Here is a 19947-nt window from a genome sequence, read left to right as displayed (position 1 = left end):
GTGAGTACTTCTGTTAAAATATAGCACAAAAATAGACCAATAAATAAAGAGGCAAAGGTTATTTCGTGCTAATTAACTCACGAAATACAAATTCGCAGTTGTTCACGTTTTTATTCCATGTTGACACTCGTCGCAAAATGCCATGCTTGTAAAAATCATATGGACACTGGCTGAACAAATTTCTGATGTACTTGGTTCAATCACCTTCAGCAGCTTCTGGACAATTTGGTTGAACATCTTTACGAAATCATTCAACCGATTCATGTCACGAAAATAATTATCAGAACCTTTGGATTCTTACTGATAGCCGCAGCTCAATGGAACACCTTAACAATTGGACCTATGTTGGAGATAAAGCAAGTTTGTCTATTCTTCAGAAGTTGAAGCTGATTTCACTTCAACATGATATTCATTTCCAGTGAATCCCATCTCATGTGGATCTACTTGGTAACGAAATAGCAGACAGGCTTGCAAAGAAAGGAAGCAGCCTAGCGACTTCATCTTCTGCTGAGCTCACATACTTAGAACTGTTCTCTCAGGCGAAATTCCTAAATAAGAAGAATTGGATGGTTCCCCCCACTCATGATTGGTATAGAGCCAATAAGCCGGGGCAGTCCTTAAATCTTCCTTGTGATAGAAAAACCAACACTTGCCTGTCGCGCCTTGCCAGTGGCCACCTTAAATGTCTTTTCTTTTCTCAGGGTGAAAAATGTTACTCTCTTTGCCCGAAATGCTGCCAGCATCAGGCCTCTGCTGAACATATTCTGGACTGTTTAGGATTTCATTGAGGAGAAATTTATTCTTTTCCCTTCCTCGTTTTTGACTTTCTTCTTGTCAACGGATTTTTGGATTTGGTCTGACTAAGTCAGACCATGGAGATTAGCAACAACAACAACAACGAAATCATTGTTTTCTGCGCTCACTGTGTTTAAATTGCATACAGGCAGATCTAAACTATGAGAATGGATGATTGGGTTTTCTCATTTGAAATTCTGTAGTTGTTCCCTTTTTTGTGTTTATTGCGTGCAGTCTGACATTGCCATGCAGCTGGATGACACTATGAAAAGATTAACCTTAATATTTCGGTTTTCTTCTCGGATTTCGAAGTTTCATAATATCCCTGAACATTGATCATATCTTTGTGCTTCAGGAATTCAACAAGGAATTCACTTATTTTCGAAGAAGTATGAAAACATTACATTCCGGAACTATCAATACAAGTTTTGGTATTTGTATAGAGTTTCTCTTAACTTATAATTTATAACAATGGCGATAATAAATGTGATACGGCTTCAATAAATATATTTGATATATTGAACCAAGTCAATAATAAGTATAATACTAATATTAATTTATGTATTATGTGTGTGTGTGTATGTATCTATGTATATATATGTATGTATTGACTATACTGATAAAAGTAATATATTTATATTCACAATTTTTTTAGCGCATTAAAGAAAATTCGACAGAAACGCCCTTTCGTAATATCAAGAGCAACGTTTCTTGGTCAAGGAGCGCACAGTGGCCATTGGAGTGGAGACATTTCTTCTACATGGGAAGACATGCGTTATAGTATTCCTTGTAAGTTTATAACCAATTAATTGTGATTAAAATTGATTCTACATGGAAAGTGGCGTTTCATTGTGAATTTTAGAAAAGAAAATTATTGCAAAATTCCATAATATATATTACAAAGGATTGTACAATATATTAAAGATTGATATAATAAGTAGAAAGAACTTTTTAAAAATCAAATTTTTGGAGGTCGAAATAGAACCGTAAAGTCTTGGTTAAAGAAAACAATACAACAATAAAATTAAACTACAATGAATGACATACAGGATATGCGGATGCATTTATCTTATAACTTTAAACGAGCAATTCTTGAATATATATAAATTTATTTCGTATACCTCGAAAACGGGGCTACGGATTTGGATCAAATTTCATATGTAGATAAGGTTTTACTTTTTTCTACCTGCTCTCTTGCTGACAATGTCATGTAGCGCCATCTCGGGCCCGATTTCCCCATAGTAAAACTGAGTGAAAATTCAAAAATATAAGTAATGATAGATAAACTGTAAAAGGAATATAGCAAATTGTATCGAATAGCATGTTAACCCTTTCTTGGGCCGTGGGAAGTATGCTTCCCACCAAATTTATCAATCTTTGCATGAAATTATGTAGGTTGGCATAAGTTCTGACAAATATTTTTAGAAAGACAGAAACTTAGATGCTTCAGTTCTTTATTTTACACAAAATGATGTGTCTTGGTTTGTCACTTAATTATTAATTAATTAATCAAATTAAATTTATCTAATAAGCTAAATGAATCCCTTTTCTTATTCTAATTTCAAGCCTAAAAATATTTTAACATAATATAAGTAGAAAAAAAAGGGCCCTTTAAAGGGTTAAATTAAATACATTCATGATTTTTTTAAAAATTTAAATGACCAGTTTATATCTAGGTAAGATATTTATATGTATAAAAATGTTTATATGTAATCAGTATGTGATTTGTACTTAAATATTTTCTCCGAAAAACACGATTTTATAATAATAATTATTATTATAATAAAAAAAAACCTGTCGAGCAAAGCTCGGTTTCCAAGGTATTTAAATATTAATATACACCATAGATGTGATTTAAAATGTTACTTAATTTAACATTTCAGTCAAAATCTCACGTGAGCTGGATTTTCTACTTTTTAGTATATTAATAAAAGCATGTTTTTTAAAAACCTTTATTGTTAAATTGTTGATATATAACAAGACGAATAATAATTATTATTATAATAAAAAAAACCTGTCGAGCAAAGCTCGGTTTCCCAGGTATTTAAATATTAATATACACCATAGATGTGATTTAAAATGTTACTTAATTTAACATTTCAGTCAAAATCTCACGTGAGCTGGATTTTCTACTTTTTAGTATATTAATAAAAGCATGTTTTTTAGAAACCTTTATTGTTAAATTGTTGATATATAACAAGACGAATATAGCATAACATTTTTGTGATTTTACGAGGGGATATCAATAAATAGAAGCGCATGAATTTATACACTATAATAAAAAATGCAGTCCTTGACAATATGAAATAAAATTGAAAGTATTGGCAATTTATTACGGCATAACTGCCATTCTTATTGAGACATTTTTTCCAGGATTGGATCAGTTTGAAAATCCCAGACTAATTGACCTGCTTTGGCCCTTATGAGGTCGTCACAGAGACCGTTGAGGAACCTCTTCATGGTTCCAAATCGATGAAAATTTGAGGTTGTCAAGTTTAGGACTACATGGTGGTTGCTTCAAAACTTAATAACCGAATCCTTTCAGTTTTTTCCTTGTTCATGCGAAGAAAGCAGTTCGATGGTTTAGTGTTGTTATTATTATTTTCTTATATTTAATTTTTAAATATAGAGTTGAAATGTTGATGCTTCGTTAATTTTAAAGATTTGTTTCATATACTTGGCCTTTTTAATAGCTGAATTTGAATATTTTATAAAATAGTCTGTTGCTTCAGTTACTAATTCATGGTAAAATCTGCAGTTTTACTACCATTTTTACTGGTGGTCATTTTAGTCGCATTTTATTTAACACGCATAACCATGCCCATGCGTCAAGTACTCCGGAGGAACGAATGCTGCATTTTATGAAGACCTTGGAGCCTTTTGGTATCACCTAATATACAGATTTAATTTAGATTCAATATACGTTGATAGTTGCCTTCCTGCAAAATTTTCAAAGGAAACTCACACATTTGTGTTTCATTTGGAAGGAAACATCCAGTAGCCAGTGTGGTGAATAGCATATAAGCCAGTTAACAACTACGCTACACGAGCATATGCTTTTGTATCCTGGTTATGTTACTGGACTGCGAACCACAAGGTCCCAGGTTCTATCCTAGCGCATCGCATACCAATCGGCTATACCAGCCTTACAATGCTAAAGTGTACATAAATTTACCATTTTTTGAATAATGTTGGTTAAGGTGCCAACCAAGGATTAAAACCTATAACTTTTTCATCCAACTCATGTTTTTATACTCATTACTGACAGGATAACATCTGAATAGGATTAATATTTTTACCATTAGAAAAGTTGGATGGTAGTTTTATTTATTTACATGAATTGACGGCTTTATAATTGTTTAATACCTTCTCCCAATTCTGACTCAGATGTGCACATGAGCATGAATGTCTGTAGTGATGCATAGCAAATGAATATAAGGTGTCCCAAAATGGTTCATAAACTTTTATTAAAGAAAGAAGTTTACAGCAAAATTGTTTTCAGCTGTGGATAATGTGATGCAAATTCTATTTCTAGTGATAGATGGCACTGCACGACGCATGACGACTGACTTATTGAAAACGGCGTCTTTCGAGGTGAAAGTGCAATGTGACGTGTGGTTTAAGGATGTGAATTCTGATATTCAAATGAAATGAAATTATCGAGAGAAATAGGAAGAACACCACCATCTCGTCCACGCAATCGTGAGTGTTTTCACAACTTGTGACAAGGCGTAATTTTCAATGATAAAAAAAAAGATATTATTTATTTTTACATTAGTGCTAAGTGTGCGAAATTTGAAACATTTTCTTTCAACTCTTCCATATAAATTCGAAGAACATATTAGAACTTGAATATGGCAAGGTTCTCTGTTCTAGAATGCTTGATAAGCGTTTATGGTTTTATGTATGCAAAGTCTTGGTATGGTGGAATGCTGCTGGACGGAATCAGAAGTTCTCGAATTGGAGTTCTGGATCGTGAGTTCTCGAACCCTGCCGTATATGTGGTGGCTGGTGCTCATATAAATTCATCTTGGCCACAAAGTCCTTCATGTCGAGACAATACCAATGGGGACACTGGTTCAGAATTGATCGTGTTCTGATTCAGTCCTGTCGTGAGTTCGAACCCTTCCGTATATGTGGTGGCTGGTGCATATATAAATTCATCTTGGCCACAAAGTCCTTCATGTCGAGACAATACCAGTGGGGGCACTGGTTCAGAATTGATCGTGTTCTGATTAAGTCCTGTCGTGAGTTCGAACCCTTCCGTATATGTGGTGGCTGGTGCATATATAAATCCAATGTGGCCGTAAAGTCTTTCATGTCGAAAAAATACCAGTGGGGGCACTGGTTCAGAATTGATCGTGTTCTAATTCAATTCTAAATTATGATGTGTGGATGAGTGAATGAAATGTATGAATGAAGTCCGCCCATGAAAAGAACTGTGCACATGAGTAGCTAAGACGTACTCTTGATCCTAGATGGCTCTACTGAAACAAGAGACGCTAAAACTCGGTTTAAAATCGTTGACTTCGTCAGCGGGCTTGTCGATGACAAGTGCCATAAGCAACAACAATAACAGAATATTGTCTTATCATTATTTATGCACGAGAAGATCTCGTGTGGAACAGTGAAACAAAAAGAAGTGGGAAAAATCGTAATAAAGAGAACTGGAAGCATTTTTATTTTGGACTTATTCTGATTTTTTTTTTAAGTTTGAAGTTGTAAAGATTTTTCTGGGCATCCTGTGTTGTTAACATGTTACCTAATAAGTGAGTTTCAATTATTTTGAAAATCAGTTGTCCTGAAAATTTTCATTTTTTGTTAATTTTGATTGAAGAGAACCTATCATAATGTTTTTTGTTTGTAATGTGTGAATAATTTCCTTTAAATTGTAAACTGATAAATTTCTTTCGTAGCAATACTGAATTTCAATCTTTATGGAGTTCCTATGGTTGGATCTGACATCTGCGGCTTCAATTTTAATACCACAGTTCCTCTTTGCGCCAGATGGCAATCCCTTGGAGCCTTTTATCCATTTTCAAGAAATCATAATGATGCGAGTGCTGTGGTAAGAAATTTGCTTTGCTTTCACCAGATTTTTGTAATTTTTAATTTCTTATTAAGAGAAGGTATTATCGTCGAAAAATTCTACCTCAAAATTATGACGAATCTTTGTGCGTTATATCTCTAAGTCCGATAAAACATTTTTGGCTTTGTCGATTGTTGAGAGGGTGAGCGGAGCTCTTAAATTTAAAATTCTTAACCTCTGGGCACTGCAGTTGAATGACCGGCAATGTAATTACTTAGAAAGTGATTGTACATAAAAATTTCAAGTGTGCTTAGTTATTTTTAAAATTTATTTATGAGTTGGAGGGAAATGAGAAAAAAAAAATGAGCATGAGTTTACATAAGAGTTTTATCAGTAAAATTCGGTAATTTTTATCGTTAAGTTCGTGTGGCAAAACTGTTTAGATGTTTTAGGCGACAATTTTTTTTTGGGGGGGGGGCGTTCTTCAGGAGCTTGATGTAAAATTCTACTTCTTTAATAGCAATACATTTTTTAACAAACGTGTTTTTGCAATTGCGTAACCGAATAGAATAATTTTTTAAAAATTTTAAAACTTCGCTTTATTTCATCCAGGGAGCATAATTTATACAAGAAATGATCATAAAAGATTATCTACTCTACATTGCTACACAAGAGCAGAAGAGACTAAAAATTTTCCCTTCAGTGATTTTACTATGAGGGATTTTGATAGGGATCTCTTTGACAAGTGTCGATTGAGACAAGTGAAATTTAAACACCTTTAAAAGAATGTGATATTCATTTAGGATTTTTATCCCTTTACTCAAAGCGTGAGAAAATGCTGAAGTGAGCAGTTTTATAAAGCGCGTGTAAAATTAATTAAATAAAAAAAAGCAATATTGGATCAGGAAATAAAAGAAAATTTGAGAATAAAGTTAATATAGACTAAATTAACCCTTTAAAGGGCCATTTTTTTCTAGTCATATTATGTTAAAATATTTTTAGGCTTGAAAATTAGAATAAGAAAAGGGATTCATTTAACTTATTAGATAAATTTGATTGATTAATTAATTTGGTTCATTAATAATTAAGTAACAAATCAAGACACATCATTTTGTCTGAGATAAAGAACTGAAGCATCTAAGTTTCTGACTTACTAAAAAAATTGTCAGAACTTATGCCAACCTACATAATTTCATACAAAGATTGATAAATTTGGTGGGAAGCATACTTCTAACGGCCCTAGAAAGGGTTAAGATGAAATAGGAAATTAATTAAGATTTTAAAATATCATTACGTATATCTGTCTCTCAGCAGCTCAAAAATAATACAGGTACAGAAATGCAATCTCATTTTGCCCCCCCCCCCCCAAAAAAAAAAAAAACCCTCTGTAGAGCTTCTTATAGTTTTAACATTTTTTTTACCAAAAAAAATGCATCATTTTGCAATGTATTTTTAACAAAGATGTACGTATTCATTATTCCTTTATATCTAATTTCGCTTATTTTTTCCAGAACGCAAGAAAGTATGCTAATATCTCGTTCTAATTTTTTTTTTTTTTTCCAATATAAGATATAGAGTTTCTCAGTATGGGTTCAGACGACAGTTAAGTGAAAAAAAAAAAAAAGGTTCTCTGAATGTGCACCGCACCATTTCCATATCTAAAGTGCTTAAAAATAATATTTTTCCTCGTTCAAATTTTTAGAAAATAATCATAATTTTCTACAAATTTTTTATATATATATTTCTCAGATAAAATGCTTTATTAATTCAGGCGTGGCAATTTTTGAAGGTGAAATTCTCATAAACTCGAATTTCAGTCAATTAGTGAATCCCCATTCGCTGATTACAGTGACTCGTTGAGCGATTTCATTGGAAGGCGACTTTGTTGTTTACCTTTTTTTTTTAAATGAAACATTGCGTTAAAGACTTAAGTCATTGCTGATGAAAGCAGAAACGCCATTTAGTCGACAACAGCAAACGATAAATCGCGGCGAGTCTAATTCAACTTTATAGTTTAAAAAAATATATATATGCATTCATAATTCCAAAAATTTTTAATGCTTAGCCATCTTCGAAAGGGATATTAAATTAAATCGTAGGAGTTTTATTCAGAAGAAAAGGGGGAAAAGTAGGATATTTTACTCCAGCAATATAATTTGATGCATAGCGGTTTGTAAAATGATTCACATTCTATAAGAAGTTGTTCGTTTAATGTCTTTATTTAAAATTTTTGCAGAAGGCAGAACATTTTTTTAAAAATATTTTTGTCTGTTTTAATTTTTTGGAAAAATCCTTTCTAGGATCAAGACCCAGCTATCTTAGGCCCTACGGTGGTTGCAGCTGCTGTAAAATCCTTGCAAGTACGCTATATGTTGCTGCCATATTTATATACTTTATTTGCTCGAAGCCATATCTATGGTGATACAGTTGCAAGACCATTATTTTTTGAGTATGTTAGTTATGTTGTTCAATCATTTTTTTTTTTATTTGTTTATGCTTATAAACTTTACCTTTTATCGATTCAATTCCATCTAAATTCTGCCATTTTTCTTTTCTCATCCTAACTATTGTTCCTCATGACTTCTTTAGTAAGAAGTATGAATTATTATAATGAAAACAGTACACGATGTACATTTAATTTTACATATAATTAGCATTTTAGAACAAAGAATTACATTCAGTCAATATACGCATTTGTGTAACCTGTATGGGCTGTAATTATGAAAACTTCTATTAGAAAAAAATTCTATAATTAGAAAATTTCTACTTATTTCTATTAGGAATCTTAGTAAAATTTACAAATTTATTTTCTCTGTTATTTAGTATTTCTAAAATCTAACGATATAAAGTATGGCAAAACTAAGGAACCAGTCCCTCTGGCCAAACAATGGTCCGATTTCATCATCTTTTATTTTATATGAAAGCTCATGTTACCTGGATATCTCATCAATGATCATCTATCTCCTCCATTCCTCCATATTTTCGAAATATCACAAAAACACTACTTCATTGTGCAATATAAAAGCTTGTGAAAGTCTCCCAGCGACAATCACTATTACAATCTCGCCAATTCTTTGTTTCATTTGAAAGCTCACCTATGAGTCACCTATTTCACCTTCCCTATTGCGATGCATTTTTTAGAGATGTTACCGTGAAAGACCGAAATCAGAGAATGTCGACATTCACCGGTGAATGTCGACAAACACTAAATACATCGGTGAAAGATCGAATATTTCATTACATTCTTGTACATTCGGACCCTCACCGGTGTATGTCGACAATCACAGATATGCTCTGGTGGAGGTCGAAAAGAGAGGAGCCGACTGGCTGTTTCTCGCCAAATCCGAACGAATACAAGTCCCTGATGCTGACCGTGGTCGTACAGATAACCGAAATGTGTTAGCGGTTGTTGTTGGAATAAAAGACTCCGACTTCTATAAACTTACGAATGAAAATGGTACCCTCAAGCAGCTTTACACACGTAATCAGTTCGAAATTTGTAAAGAAAAGCTTCTTTCCATTGATAAGATTTCTTTTCAAGAAATTTCGCTGAGAGAAGCAACTGCAGCTAATTCGAGAAGCGGTGGGCAAGGCTATACACGCTGTCATTGCAAAAGGAAGTGTTCCACAAATAAATGCAGTTGTAAAAGCAAGGGCCTCTTGTGCAATTCAAAGTGTTATAATAGTTTAAGTTTTTGCAATAAATAAGATTTGATTCACATAATTTAGTAAGTTTTTTATTATTATTATTTTATTTTCTCATTTAGAACGTACTGTATAATTAAGTTTTTTACTTCTATTATTTTCCTTTCTCATTTTGAAAGTACTGTGTGTTTTAAGTTTTTAGTTATTCCTCTCAGAAAGAGAGGCGAAACATTTATCGCGACTGAATTACGGAGAAAAAAATATAAATCTCGGACATGTTCAACATTCACCATTAGTGCATGGTGAAAGTCAGAAATAAGGGTATTTAGCAAATATTTCGGACATACACCAAGCGACTGTGTGTTTGTCGACATTCACCGGTGAATGTCGACATTCTCCAGATTTCGGTGTTTCACCGTAACAGAGATATAAATAATTGACACAATCCTCAGCTTTAAAAACTAAACCGAATTCGTCACTTTGCGAACATAACAATAAAAAAAACATTCTGATTAGTTTGTTAAGTATAATTTTAAATCGAACCTTCATTTGGTGTGATAAAGTGTAATTCATTAAAGCTGGTTTATATAATTAAACTAATGCAACAAATATTATGGGCGGACGTTCATTTCCGAATTTTTAAAAAAAAGCATTTTTTTCTTCTTATTAAATAAGATTTTGTCATAAATATAAATTGAACAATTGGCAATAATTTTGACAAGCAAATGAGATAAGACGTGCAAATTTCAAGTCATATAGTATTTCATTAATTTTTTTTTCTTTTACTACTTCTGTGGTTTAGTGTTGTCTGTCTAAAATAATAAAATATTTCATTTGTAGATATCCTCAAGATAAAACTACTTATTCCATTGATGAGCAATTTTTCTTAGGCCCGGCATTTATGGTTATTCCAGTTCTATACGAGGTAAGAAATCCCTTAGAATGTTGAAATAAATAATTCTTAGTTTATATTTGAAATTTTCATTTAGGGGAAGAAAAAAAAAAAAAAATGCTGCAATATCTTTACTAATAACAAAGGTGACTGTGTGTGTGTGTGTGTGTGTGTGTGTTTATCTGTATGTTTAAGTTGATACTCTGCTGGGCAGACCATTATACTTAGAGCTATCAAATTTAATACACACGCACACAAGCTAAAAAAAATATTTATGAAAATTTGTCATTAATGTTAATAAATATAAAAAATTTATAGACTTATTATTTGTGTAGAAAACATAAATAAGGACACAGGACAGATTTCTTCACTCTTGTCTTGTTTTAAAAATATCAAAGAAAGGAAGGTGGCAATATAGATATAGATATATATACTTTCTGGAAATTATTCATATAGCTAAAATCATATGAGGCAAACTAAATTATATTTTGTAAAATTAATCTTATTTCATATTTTTAAAGACTGAATTTTGTAAACAATTTTTTTACCCATTTCCTGATGTCTTAAGAGTAGATGATGACATTACACTATTCACTATTTAAAAAAAAAAAAAAAAAAAAAAAAAAAACACTTATCAGTTAATGGATTAATTTAATTAAATTTTGATTCTGTACCTGTGGCGCCATCTTGTAGTGAATATTGATTTCACTATTTCCTTATATTTATAGAAAAGGATTATAAATTTAAGACTAAAAGAAGAAAAAATTAAAATTAAGTAATTTATTCTTTTTAGTGCACAAATCAAGGTGTGTGTTTTAAAAACAGTTTTTAATCAACTAATTTCCGTTTCTAAAAGGATGTTATAAAAAAAATTGTCTGATTTGATGTCTTTTATTTTATAGTTTTATTTTCCTTTTTTTTTTCAGGGTGCTGAAAATGTAACTGCTTATATTCCCAAAGGAAAATGGTGTGATACTACTGGAAAACTATTCAACAGCACTGGCGAGAAAATTTCGATGCAGGTCTCTTTAACTGATATAGTAACTGTTTACCGAGGCGGGTATATTTTACCTCTTCAGTTACCTGCAAATAATACGGCTTTCAGGTGAGATTTTTTTTTTTTTTGAAAAGGAATTTTGTTTGAGCAAAATTTGTATTCAACTCTTTTTGTTAGTTCTATAAATGCTTTTAATTCTTACTAGAGATTAACGATTGTATGTTTAAGTTTTATTTGGAATATTTGATCTCCAGAATTTAATCTATAAAAAAAATAAAAATAATTTTATTTTACCATACATGTTAACATATGCAATCTTTTAAGTCGAAATATATGGCTGGCTATAATTGCTTGTCTTTTCTTTAGGTTTTTTTGCAATTTTTCAAAATTTTATTCCTTTATAGGTTTTTGAATTTTGTTTTCTTTTTATAAAATATTACTGTTATATAAATGAGATGTTTCATAATTAATATCTGAGTTTTAAAACTGCTTAATAGTTACTAACTTACATCGATAAATTATACACGAAATAAGAGACCAAATAAAACCATTTCTTCTACAAGCATAATTATGCAGAGCACAATATGGGTTTTTGTAAGTTCCTCCTAGGTACTAGTCTATATATCTGGAGTCACTGTTGCAACAGGTGACTTAATACTGATTTCTAATTCGGTAGATCAAGTAGTAGCATACACTAAATTCTTTATACCCCCCCCATTCAAAGATTTTTTTTTTTTTTTTTAATTTCTTAGAGATATTCATGTAAGATTCTCTCTTTCAATATTTTTCTTTAGATACTATTGGCTGCAGTGGAAGATTTATACATTTTGTGGCCTTAAGTATTTCCCATTATAAGGCTTCCTCTTTTAGTTTCATGTTTCAAAACATTTTTAACACTAGAACTACCGATGATAAATATATATCTAGTTTTACCAAACCCGTCAAATTGACAGGTTTTTTGATCATCATGACTTTTATTGTAATTTTTGGCTTAGTTTATGTAAATAAAAGAATATAATTTAACAAAAGTTATATTCTTTTTGTATTATTAAATTTGTATTAATATAATAATTCATTAATTATTAATAAAAGAAACCAAGATAAACAGTTTGTATTTGCGTTTATAGGATATCAAATTAGAGCTTCTAGTTCTAAACTGAATCATAATCAGAATGAAATAGATCCCATTATAACGGCTGCCTTATTGTTGGATCGATCAATATAATTTCATATGAAATATGTAATTCAAAATTTTTTAGGAAATGTCTGAAAGCGATGTACATATGAATGTAAGTACGTTTTGATGTCCATCATTGCATAGATGATACATAAAATATTATATACTTTGAAATTGCTAAAGCCGTCATTAGCTCATACTGAGTATGGAAGTGGAAATAGTCACTGAAAGTAGTCATAAAATTATGGAACAATACATAAATTATATCAAAAAGTTTTAAGCATGAAATTGGAAAACTGCCAAAATGACGGTCTTGGTAGCTCTAGTGTTAATTAAATAGTGTTGATGGCTTACATTTTATTTATTTATGACTTCACTAGTTTTTTCACTAACTTTATGAAAACGTGTATACTCTAATTTATTCATTCTGACTTGTGATTAAATGGTATTCACTCTTGTGCGCAATATTATTTAAGCAGACACTCGTGGGCCGGATAGCCTGGTTGGTAAGAGCGTTGGATTCGCGTCCCTTAGGTTGTGAGTTCGAACCCCGCCGGCCGAAGATTCTCCGCGTGCTTGGTGGCTGACGCGCGTATAAATCTGTCGTGGTCACAAAGTCCTCCATGTCGAGAGTAATACCATTGGGGGTACTGGCTCAGGGGTGATCGTACTCTGATTCAGGTCTAAATTACGATCTGTGGATGAGTGAATGAAAGGCGTGAATGAAGTCTGCCCCGTAAAAAGGGATGTGACGTGTGTGTAGCTTAGTCGTTCTCTTGGCCGTAGATGGCGCTACTATAAAAATAAGAGACACTCTCCCTCCGGCTTAAAATCGCTGTCTTCGTAACATTGGGCTTGTCCATGGCAAGTGCCATAAGAAACAACAACAACACAACAGACACTCGATCTTTATAAATACTGTAATAACTAAATGGGCATATTTTAAACAGTTAGGTACCTGATTACTTATTAGAATAATATTAAATTTTGTAAAGTATACTTTATAACATAGAATTTATATTTAAAAAAATATTAACACCGCAATTAAGTTCATAATAACTTTTTAATCGGTTTTCTTGTTACCTTTTTCAATTCATTGGTTTTAGAGGGTTTGCCTAGTCGGAAATTTGGAATGCTTGGCTGTTCCTTGTTCTTTCTTTCTTGTGCTTTTAAACTGAGGATAGCACCTACTGATGTTGTCATCTGTCAGAAGGATACGCACGAATTTAATAAGGAACGCATGCTGAACTGTTATTGCAGATTCATATCGCCAAACTTCAAAACTGATGTTTTTCTGCAATGTTTGGGAAGCCGTCATTTTTACTTTCTCGTATACGCAGTATAGAGGAAGTATAGTAACCGTCGAAAAATTCAGACTGGAGATTTCGATGAATCTCCACGTTTTGGTCCTCCTTGAGTTCTAAAAACGCATTTGTGGAAAATGACCGTCTGTCTGTCTATGACAATGATAACTTGCTTTAAGCTAGACGGATGAAATGTGATATACGGTCTTTATACAAATTTTGTAGATTTCTGTCAAATTCTGAACTGAATTCGCTCAGATTAAGTCTGTCTGTCCAGCTGTTTGAATAGAAGTTAACTTGATAACTACAAAACGAAGAGAGCTAGATAGATAAGATTCGGTGCATACATTTAACATCTATAGTGTAGACATCTATCAAAGTTTGAGCCAAATCCAACTACGGCTGACTGTCTATCGGTCTGTACTTTCAGAAACATGTGAATGCAATAATTCAAACACGCAGTGACTTAAATATATCAAATTTGGTATGGGAATTTGTGGCTACAAGTGCAGTGTTTTGTCAAACTTTTGTTCCAGTCGGTTGTGGAAAACGCGTCTAAAGCACAAATTCGATTTTTGGATACTATTAACGCATGCCAGAGGTGAATCGCCAAATAACTCGTCAAGGATGACACGATAGATTCTGTAAAAACGCTAAATTCACGCCAGTGGTTAATATTTTGTAACTATTGTTCGCCATTGCAATCATTCTCTGGCATGACAGGTTTATTAGAGAGAATGCGAGAATGTTTTGAGTAAACCACACCAGCTGATTGCTGTTGGCGATTTCATATAGAAGGTGGGTAACTGTTTAAAACGTGCTCATAACTGAAACTGGTTTCTGATCTTTCGATCTAGTATTAAATTATTTTTATTGTAGACTTTATTGAGGAGGTATAGTCTGAGATTAGAACCTTGATATTCATTTTGAAAGCCTGTATATAAATATTTATATCTTTCATTCCAGTCGTAAGAACGCTTTTGTTTTGATGTGTACTTTGGATGAAAACTTTCAAGCTAAAGGTGAACTCTACTGGGATGATGGTGATTCTTTAGGTACGAAAATTTCTCAATTTTTATCAACTCTTAATTCTACTTTGAATTATGGGCCGATCGTTCATTAATATATATACAGGTTGTCCCATATATATTGGGACAAACTTTAAGGGGAAGTAAGGGACATCACAAGGATTCAGATTTGCATAACAACCCGTGGTCCGAAACGCCTTCATTCGGCACTAGGTGGCGTTTAAGGAAGTAGACCTGCAATCCCTCAGTCATTTGAGCTGCGATCGCCTGCAGAGGAGCTTGGAACGTTTTACGAACACGGAGTTGGCAGATATGCACCTGATTTATGGATTGGCAAAAGGAAATGCAAGAGCGGCTGAAAGGTTGTATCTGGAAAGGTACCCACAGAGAGATGCACTGGACCGCCGGATGCTCAGTAATTTGCATCATAATTTGTGTGAACATGGGTCGTTACGAGGTAATAGACATAGTGAGGGCAGGCCACGAGTGACTTTAACTCCCAGGATGGAAGAAAATGCGTTGGATACTGTTAGAAAGAATCCGAGTGCCAGCGGACGAGCCGTCGCTACTGCTGTTGCAGGATCTCGGAATAGTGTTCATCGTGTTTTCGTACCCATACCATCTGCAAAACGTACAGTTACTGCTCCCCGCAGATTATCATCCTCGCGAACGTTTTGCACGGTGGTATCTCGATCAATGTTGCCAAGATACAAATTTCCCATCCTACGTTTTATGATGTATGAAGCGTACTTAACGCGAGATCGGATGTTCAACTACCACAATGCGCATTTATGGGCTGATGAGAATCCCCATGGCATAAGACCACATGCTTCCTAACATCGCTTTTCAGTGAATGTTTGGGCTTGTGTGGTTGGTGACGTCTTATCGGACCTTATTTGTTGCCGTCGCCACTGACATCTACATAATATCTCATCTTTTGGAAAGAGGTTCTACCAACATTATTTGACCCTGTGCTTCAACATATCAGACACCATATGTGGTTTCATGCTCTGAAAAGTGCTGTGTACGCAACACCTGTGGATTCAGAAATAGATCTGGTTGCAAGAATCGGCTGTGCTGCTGCGGATATCCAACAAAATTCGGGTGTATTTGAGAGAGTTCGCCAGTCTATGGTCAGATGGTGTAACGCATGCATCGCTAACAATGGTGGAAACTTTGAACATCTTTTGTGACATTTTCAAATATCATGTACCACAGCACATGTAATATCTTTGGCCAATAAACATTTCAGATGATCTCAATCTTGTGTCTCTTCATTTGTTGTAGCTGTCATACTACTTTTCCATGGCGTTTCCGACCACGGGTTGCTATGCAAATCTGAATCTTTGTGATGTACCCTACCTCCCCTTAAAGTTTGTCCCAATATTTATGGGACACCCTGTATAGATATATATCTATAGAGCGAGAGACATTTTGCAATTCTGCTTGCTTTGGATTGCAAAATTTCATTTCTTAGAAATATAAAAGTTTATTAACTAAACTTTATTTAAATGTTTCTTGTATTGTGTCTGAAAGTATGAATATGATTACAAAGTATGAGAAGATAAAATTTCATTTCCCAGATGCTTACTTTTATTGAGTTGCAAATGGATTGAGCCTTACTCTTTGATTGTCTTTTGTAGGCTACTGATCAATATCATTTTAGTATAATAAATTTATATTTCCTTTTTAGATACATACACAGATGGAAAATATAATCTTATTGAATTCTCTATAAAAAATGTGAGTAATCTAATATTTTCTTCTCATTCTTTTCTGTAATGAATATATTCTACAATTCAGAAAATATTCAAGGAATAAACAAATTAGTGGTAGTGTTGTACCTTGAGACCAGTTTTCTTTTAAAAATAAAGATTGGAAGTTATGCGATTTAAATTCTGTTAATTACAATTGTTTAAGAAATGCACTACAATTGATTATTATAGTTATAAATGTACTATAGAGACCCTTTTCCCTTCCAGACTTTCAAAGCAAATATTTTAATTTAATTTTTAAATAGCAAATTTTGACAAGAATGAACTGAAATGAGGAAACCCTTAATTGCAGATCACTTCTTAAAAAATTGGTTTCAGTTAGTATAAGAAAATGCACAGGTGAAATTGAAAAGAAATTAAGAAATTTTTAACAAAGTAGTAAAAAAAGTTATGTAACTTTTCTTAACACAGTATGAAAATTAATTAAAAATAGGATTGGATAATTTTTTCAAATTATACAGCATTGCATTTTTTAGAATTATAAAATAACATAATTTAAAACTTACAAATTATTCTAGTAAAATTCCTAATTGATTGTAATGTTGCAAAATTAATTTAAAGAGTATTTGTTTTTAATTTGAAAAAAGTTTCGTTACATAACTTTTCTAATAAAATGAAAACACAAAATGAAATAATATCAAAATACCGCAATAAAATTTCGAGAGCTCTTAGGCAATAGCCGACTTACTTATTTAATAATCCGATTCTATTTGAAATTTTGAGTCATACCTTTATAATAAGAACAAACACCGGTAGTAAAAATATAAAAATCAAGGTGATGCTGACAAACTATTTCCTTACCACAGGTAGTTTTTATTTTTCTTGATGGCAACAACAAAATAGTTGATAGCATCAAATATCTTATGGTTTGACGAATAAATACAAGAAATCAATTGGTGTCTGTCAGTTTATATCAAGGAACAATACCATCGCCTCTAAAGTCTTAATTTATAATGTCACTTTCAGTAATATAATATATTGTTACAAATCTGTAATTTTGCTACCCGGCACGAATAGTGTCATCCTGGGAAAAACCGTTAAAACCTTTGTAAGATCTGTCCTGTGCGTGCTGAGCTTGGCGACCATTTGGCGACTTGGCAAAGAATTTGGCGACTAAATGGATAATACTGGAAAGTTTGAGAAGTTTCACAATCCATCCAGTAGGAACCAAGATACACTCAGATACGTCCTGATTGGTCTGGAAGGTTCTAGCCCCGCCTCCCGGAACTATATAAGACAGGCACTCTCAAGTTGAAGCCGTGTGTGAGAGTAGTCGGAGTCGCCGACAAGTAAAAATTAGAGGATTAGACAGCAAGCAAACTGCTGAACTAGCGATTAAACGCACTGCGTTATTACGATTGATTGACGGTATTTGCAGTAGAAAATTTTTTGTAACAATATAGTCATTTTGTTAAGAAATCTAAAGAAGCAACTTTCAAATGTTGATAAGTGATTCGATATAAGAGTTGTGTTAAAAAATATTCAAAATGCACTTTTTATATATTTTTCTCTGCTTACAGAATACCCTTACATCTAGTGTGGTGAAAAAGGGATACAATGATTCAATGAACCTGAATATGATTCAAATAACTGGCACCAACAAACGTCCTACAACTGTATCATTGAATGGTGTGAATTGTACTGAAGTAAGTAACCTATAGTGATAAGATCTCCTTCTCAAAATCCGGAGAACTTCAGTGCAATAAATATCCGTTAAGATTTCAAATTATTCAGAATATTAGTGTGATACTAATCTTATATTCAATATTAATTCAGGAGCATTCTTTATTTTGAAATTAAAACACACGAATTAAAATGCTATTATAAAATTTTAAAGAATTATTTGAGAGATAAATTAATATTGTACTAGATAAAATATTTCTTTAATTTCTTTTATTGACATATCCAAAATTGTATTGATTATTGTTGCAATGTGTAACGTCTGTCACTTATGAAAGGAGGAACATATGATAATGCAGGCTCCTTGCATTAAACAATTTAATTAACAGTAAAAGTCAAAAATTCAAATGTGTGAAGAAATATGCATACATCAGAACTTTAAAACTCAACCGCCATAGGTCGAACTATAACATTACTATCTGCCTTTGGCGACCCATTTGTTCGCCAAAGGCTATTACATGATTAAAATGGAATTTTTAAGAATTTCGACCGGAAACACGATTAAAAAAGCAATAATGAATTTAATTGAACCAGTCTACTTATATTTAATAATTAAAAAAAGATAATTAAATGATAATTAAAAAAGTGTATATAGTTTGAAATTAAAATTTCTACTTCGAAGTTAATGAATAGCAAAGTACGTTGAAGATGAATCTCAAATATGAAGTTTTCATCTGTATTAAATTTTGAACGAAATCTGTGTGCGGAAAGTCTGTTTGTCCATTTGTGAAATGGAAATGCAAGCTATTGAGTAAATAGGATTTGGTAAGTGGATTCGACACCAAAATTTTAGATCTAATCAAATATTCGGCGCATTTTGATATTATAAACTTATTATATGAGCCATCTAATGTTAAGACAGCTTAATTAAGTCAGAAGAAAGATTTTAAAAGCATAAATTAGGAAAAATTTTTTTTATTATTCTATTCTAATTTGAACGAAATTTTTTGGGATCTTTTTTAAGCATGTGTTACACAGTAAAAAACCCAAAAAAAACCAGTAAAAATTTCAAACAGATACCTTCATTTTCAAAAAATAATGCGAGTATCGGTCTGAGATTTCACAAGATACCCCCTTCTATGTAACTTAAATATAATTCCAAAAACCACATATAATTTTTAAAAATTCAGACCTAATTAAATCATCTTAGTATTAGACAGCTAATTAATATTTTTTTTTTTTTAAAAAAGCATATTTGAAATATATTTCTTTCTCAGAAATTACTGTTTGATTTTTAAAGGAAAATTAAGCATCTAATATTGAATACAAGAGTCTTCCATAAATTAAAACTTATGTTCTTTCATTTTAATCGAATATCACATGAAAAGAATCTTTGCTTACTAAAGATGGAGACTGTTTATTCAGACATACTGAAGAGAAATATGTCTGAAATTTCCCAATCTTTGAAATTTCCCTTGACATGAAACTGATGTTTGAAATTAAAATTTAAGAAAATAAATTAATAGATGAAATATCGATAAAAAGACACCTCTTGTTTGACAACGTGCATTTTCAGTCAATTTAGTTTCAATATAATATTAAGTTTTTTTTGTTTGTTTTTTTAAAGTTAGTAATAGCAAGTTCAATCTGTACTAATAATAAAGATGAATGTGTGTGTGTGTGTC

At 32.3% G+C, this 19947-nt stretch overlaps 1 protein-coding gene across 1 annotated transcript in view; it reads left to right on the top strand.

Annotated features, from left to right (window-relative positions):
- LOC129984414 (lysosomal alpha-glucosidase-like) overlaps nucleotides 1–19947 on the top strand; it is a 39071-nt gene that overhangs the window by 12639 nt on the left and 6485 nt on the right. The window contains exons 10-17 of the mRNA XM_056094291.1: nucleotides 1451–1584; nucleotides 5712–5863; nucleotides 8125–8273; nucleotides 10310–10394; nucleotides 11288–11466; nucleotides 14806–14894; nucleotides 16561–16610; nucleotides 18163–18288. Of these exons, the coding sequence (XP_055950266.1) occupies nucleotides 1451–1584; nucleotides 5712–5863; nucleotides 8125–8273; nucleotides 10310–10394; nucleotides 11288–11466; nucleotides 14806–14894; nucleotides 16561–16610; nucleotides 18163–18288 (964 nt within the window). The remainder of the gene's footprint in view (nucleotides 1–1450; nucleotides 1585–5711; nucleotides 5864–8124; nucleotides 8274–10309; nucleotides 10395–11287; nucleotides 11467–14805; nucleotides 14895–16560; nucleotides 16611–18162; nucleotides 18289–19947) is intronic.

Source organism: Argiope bruennichi, chromosome 9 (assembly GCF_947563725.1).
Source record: "Argiope bruennichi chromosome 9, qqArgBrue1.1, whole genome shotgun sequence".
NCBI lineage: Eukaryota > Metazoa > Arthropoda > Arachnida > Araneae > Araneidae > Argiope > Argiope bruennichi.
The sequence above is the reverse complement of the archived record's forward strand: the minus strand, read 5'-3'. Positions and strand labels throughout refer to the sequence as shown.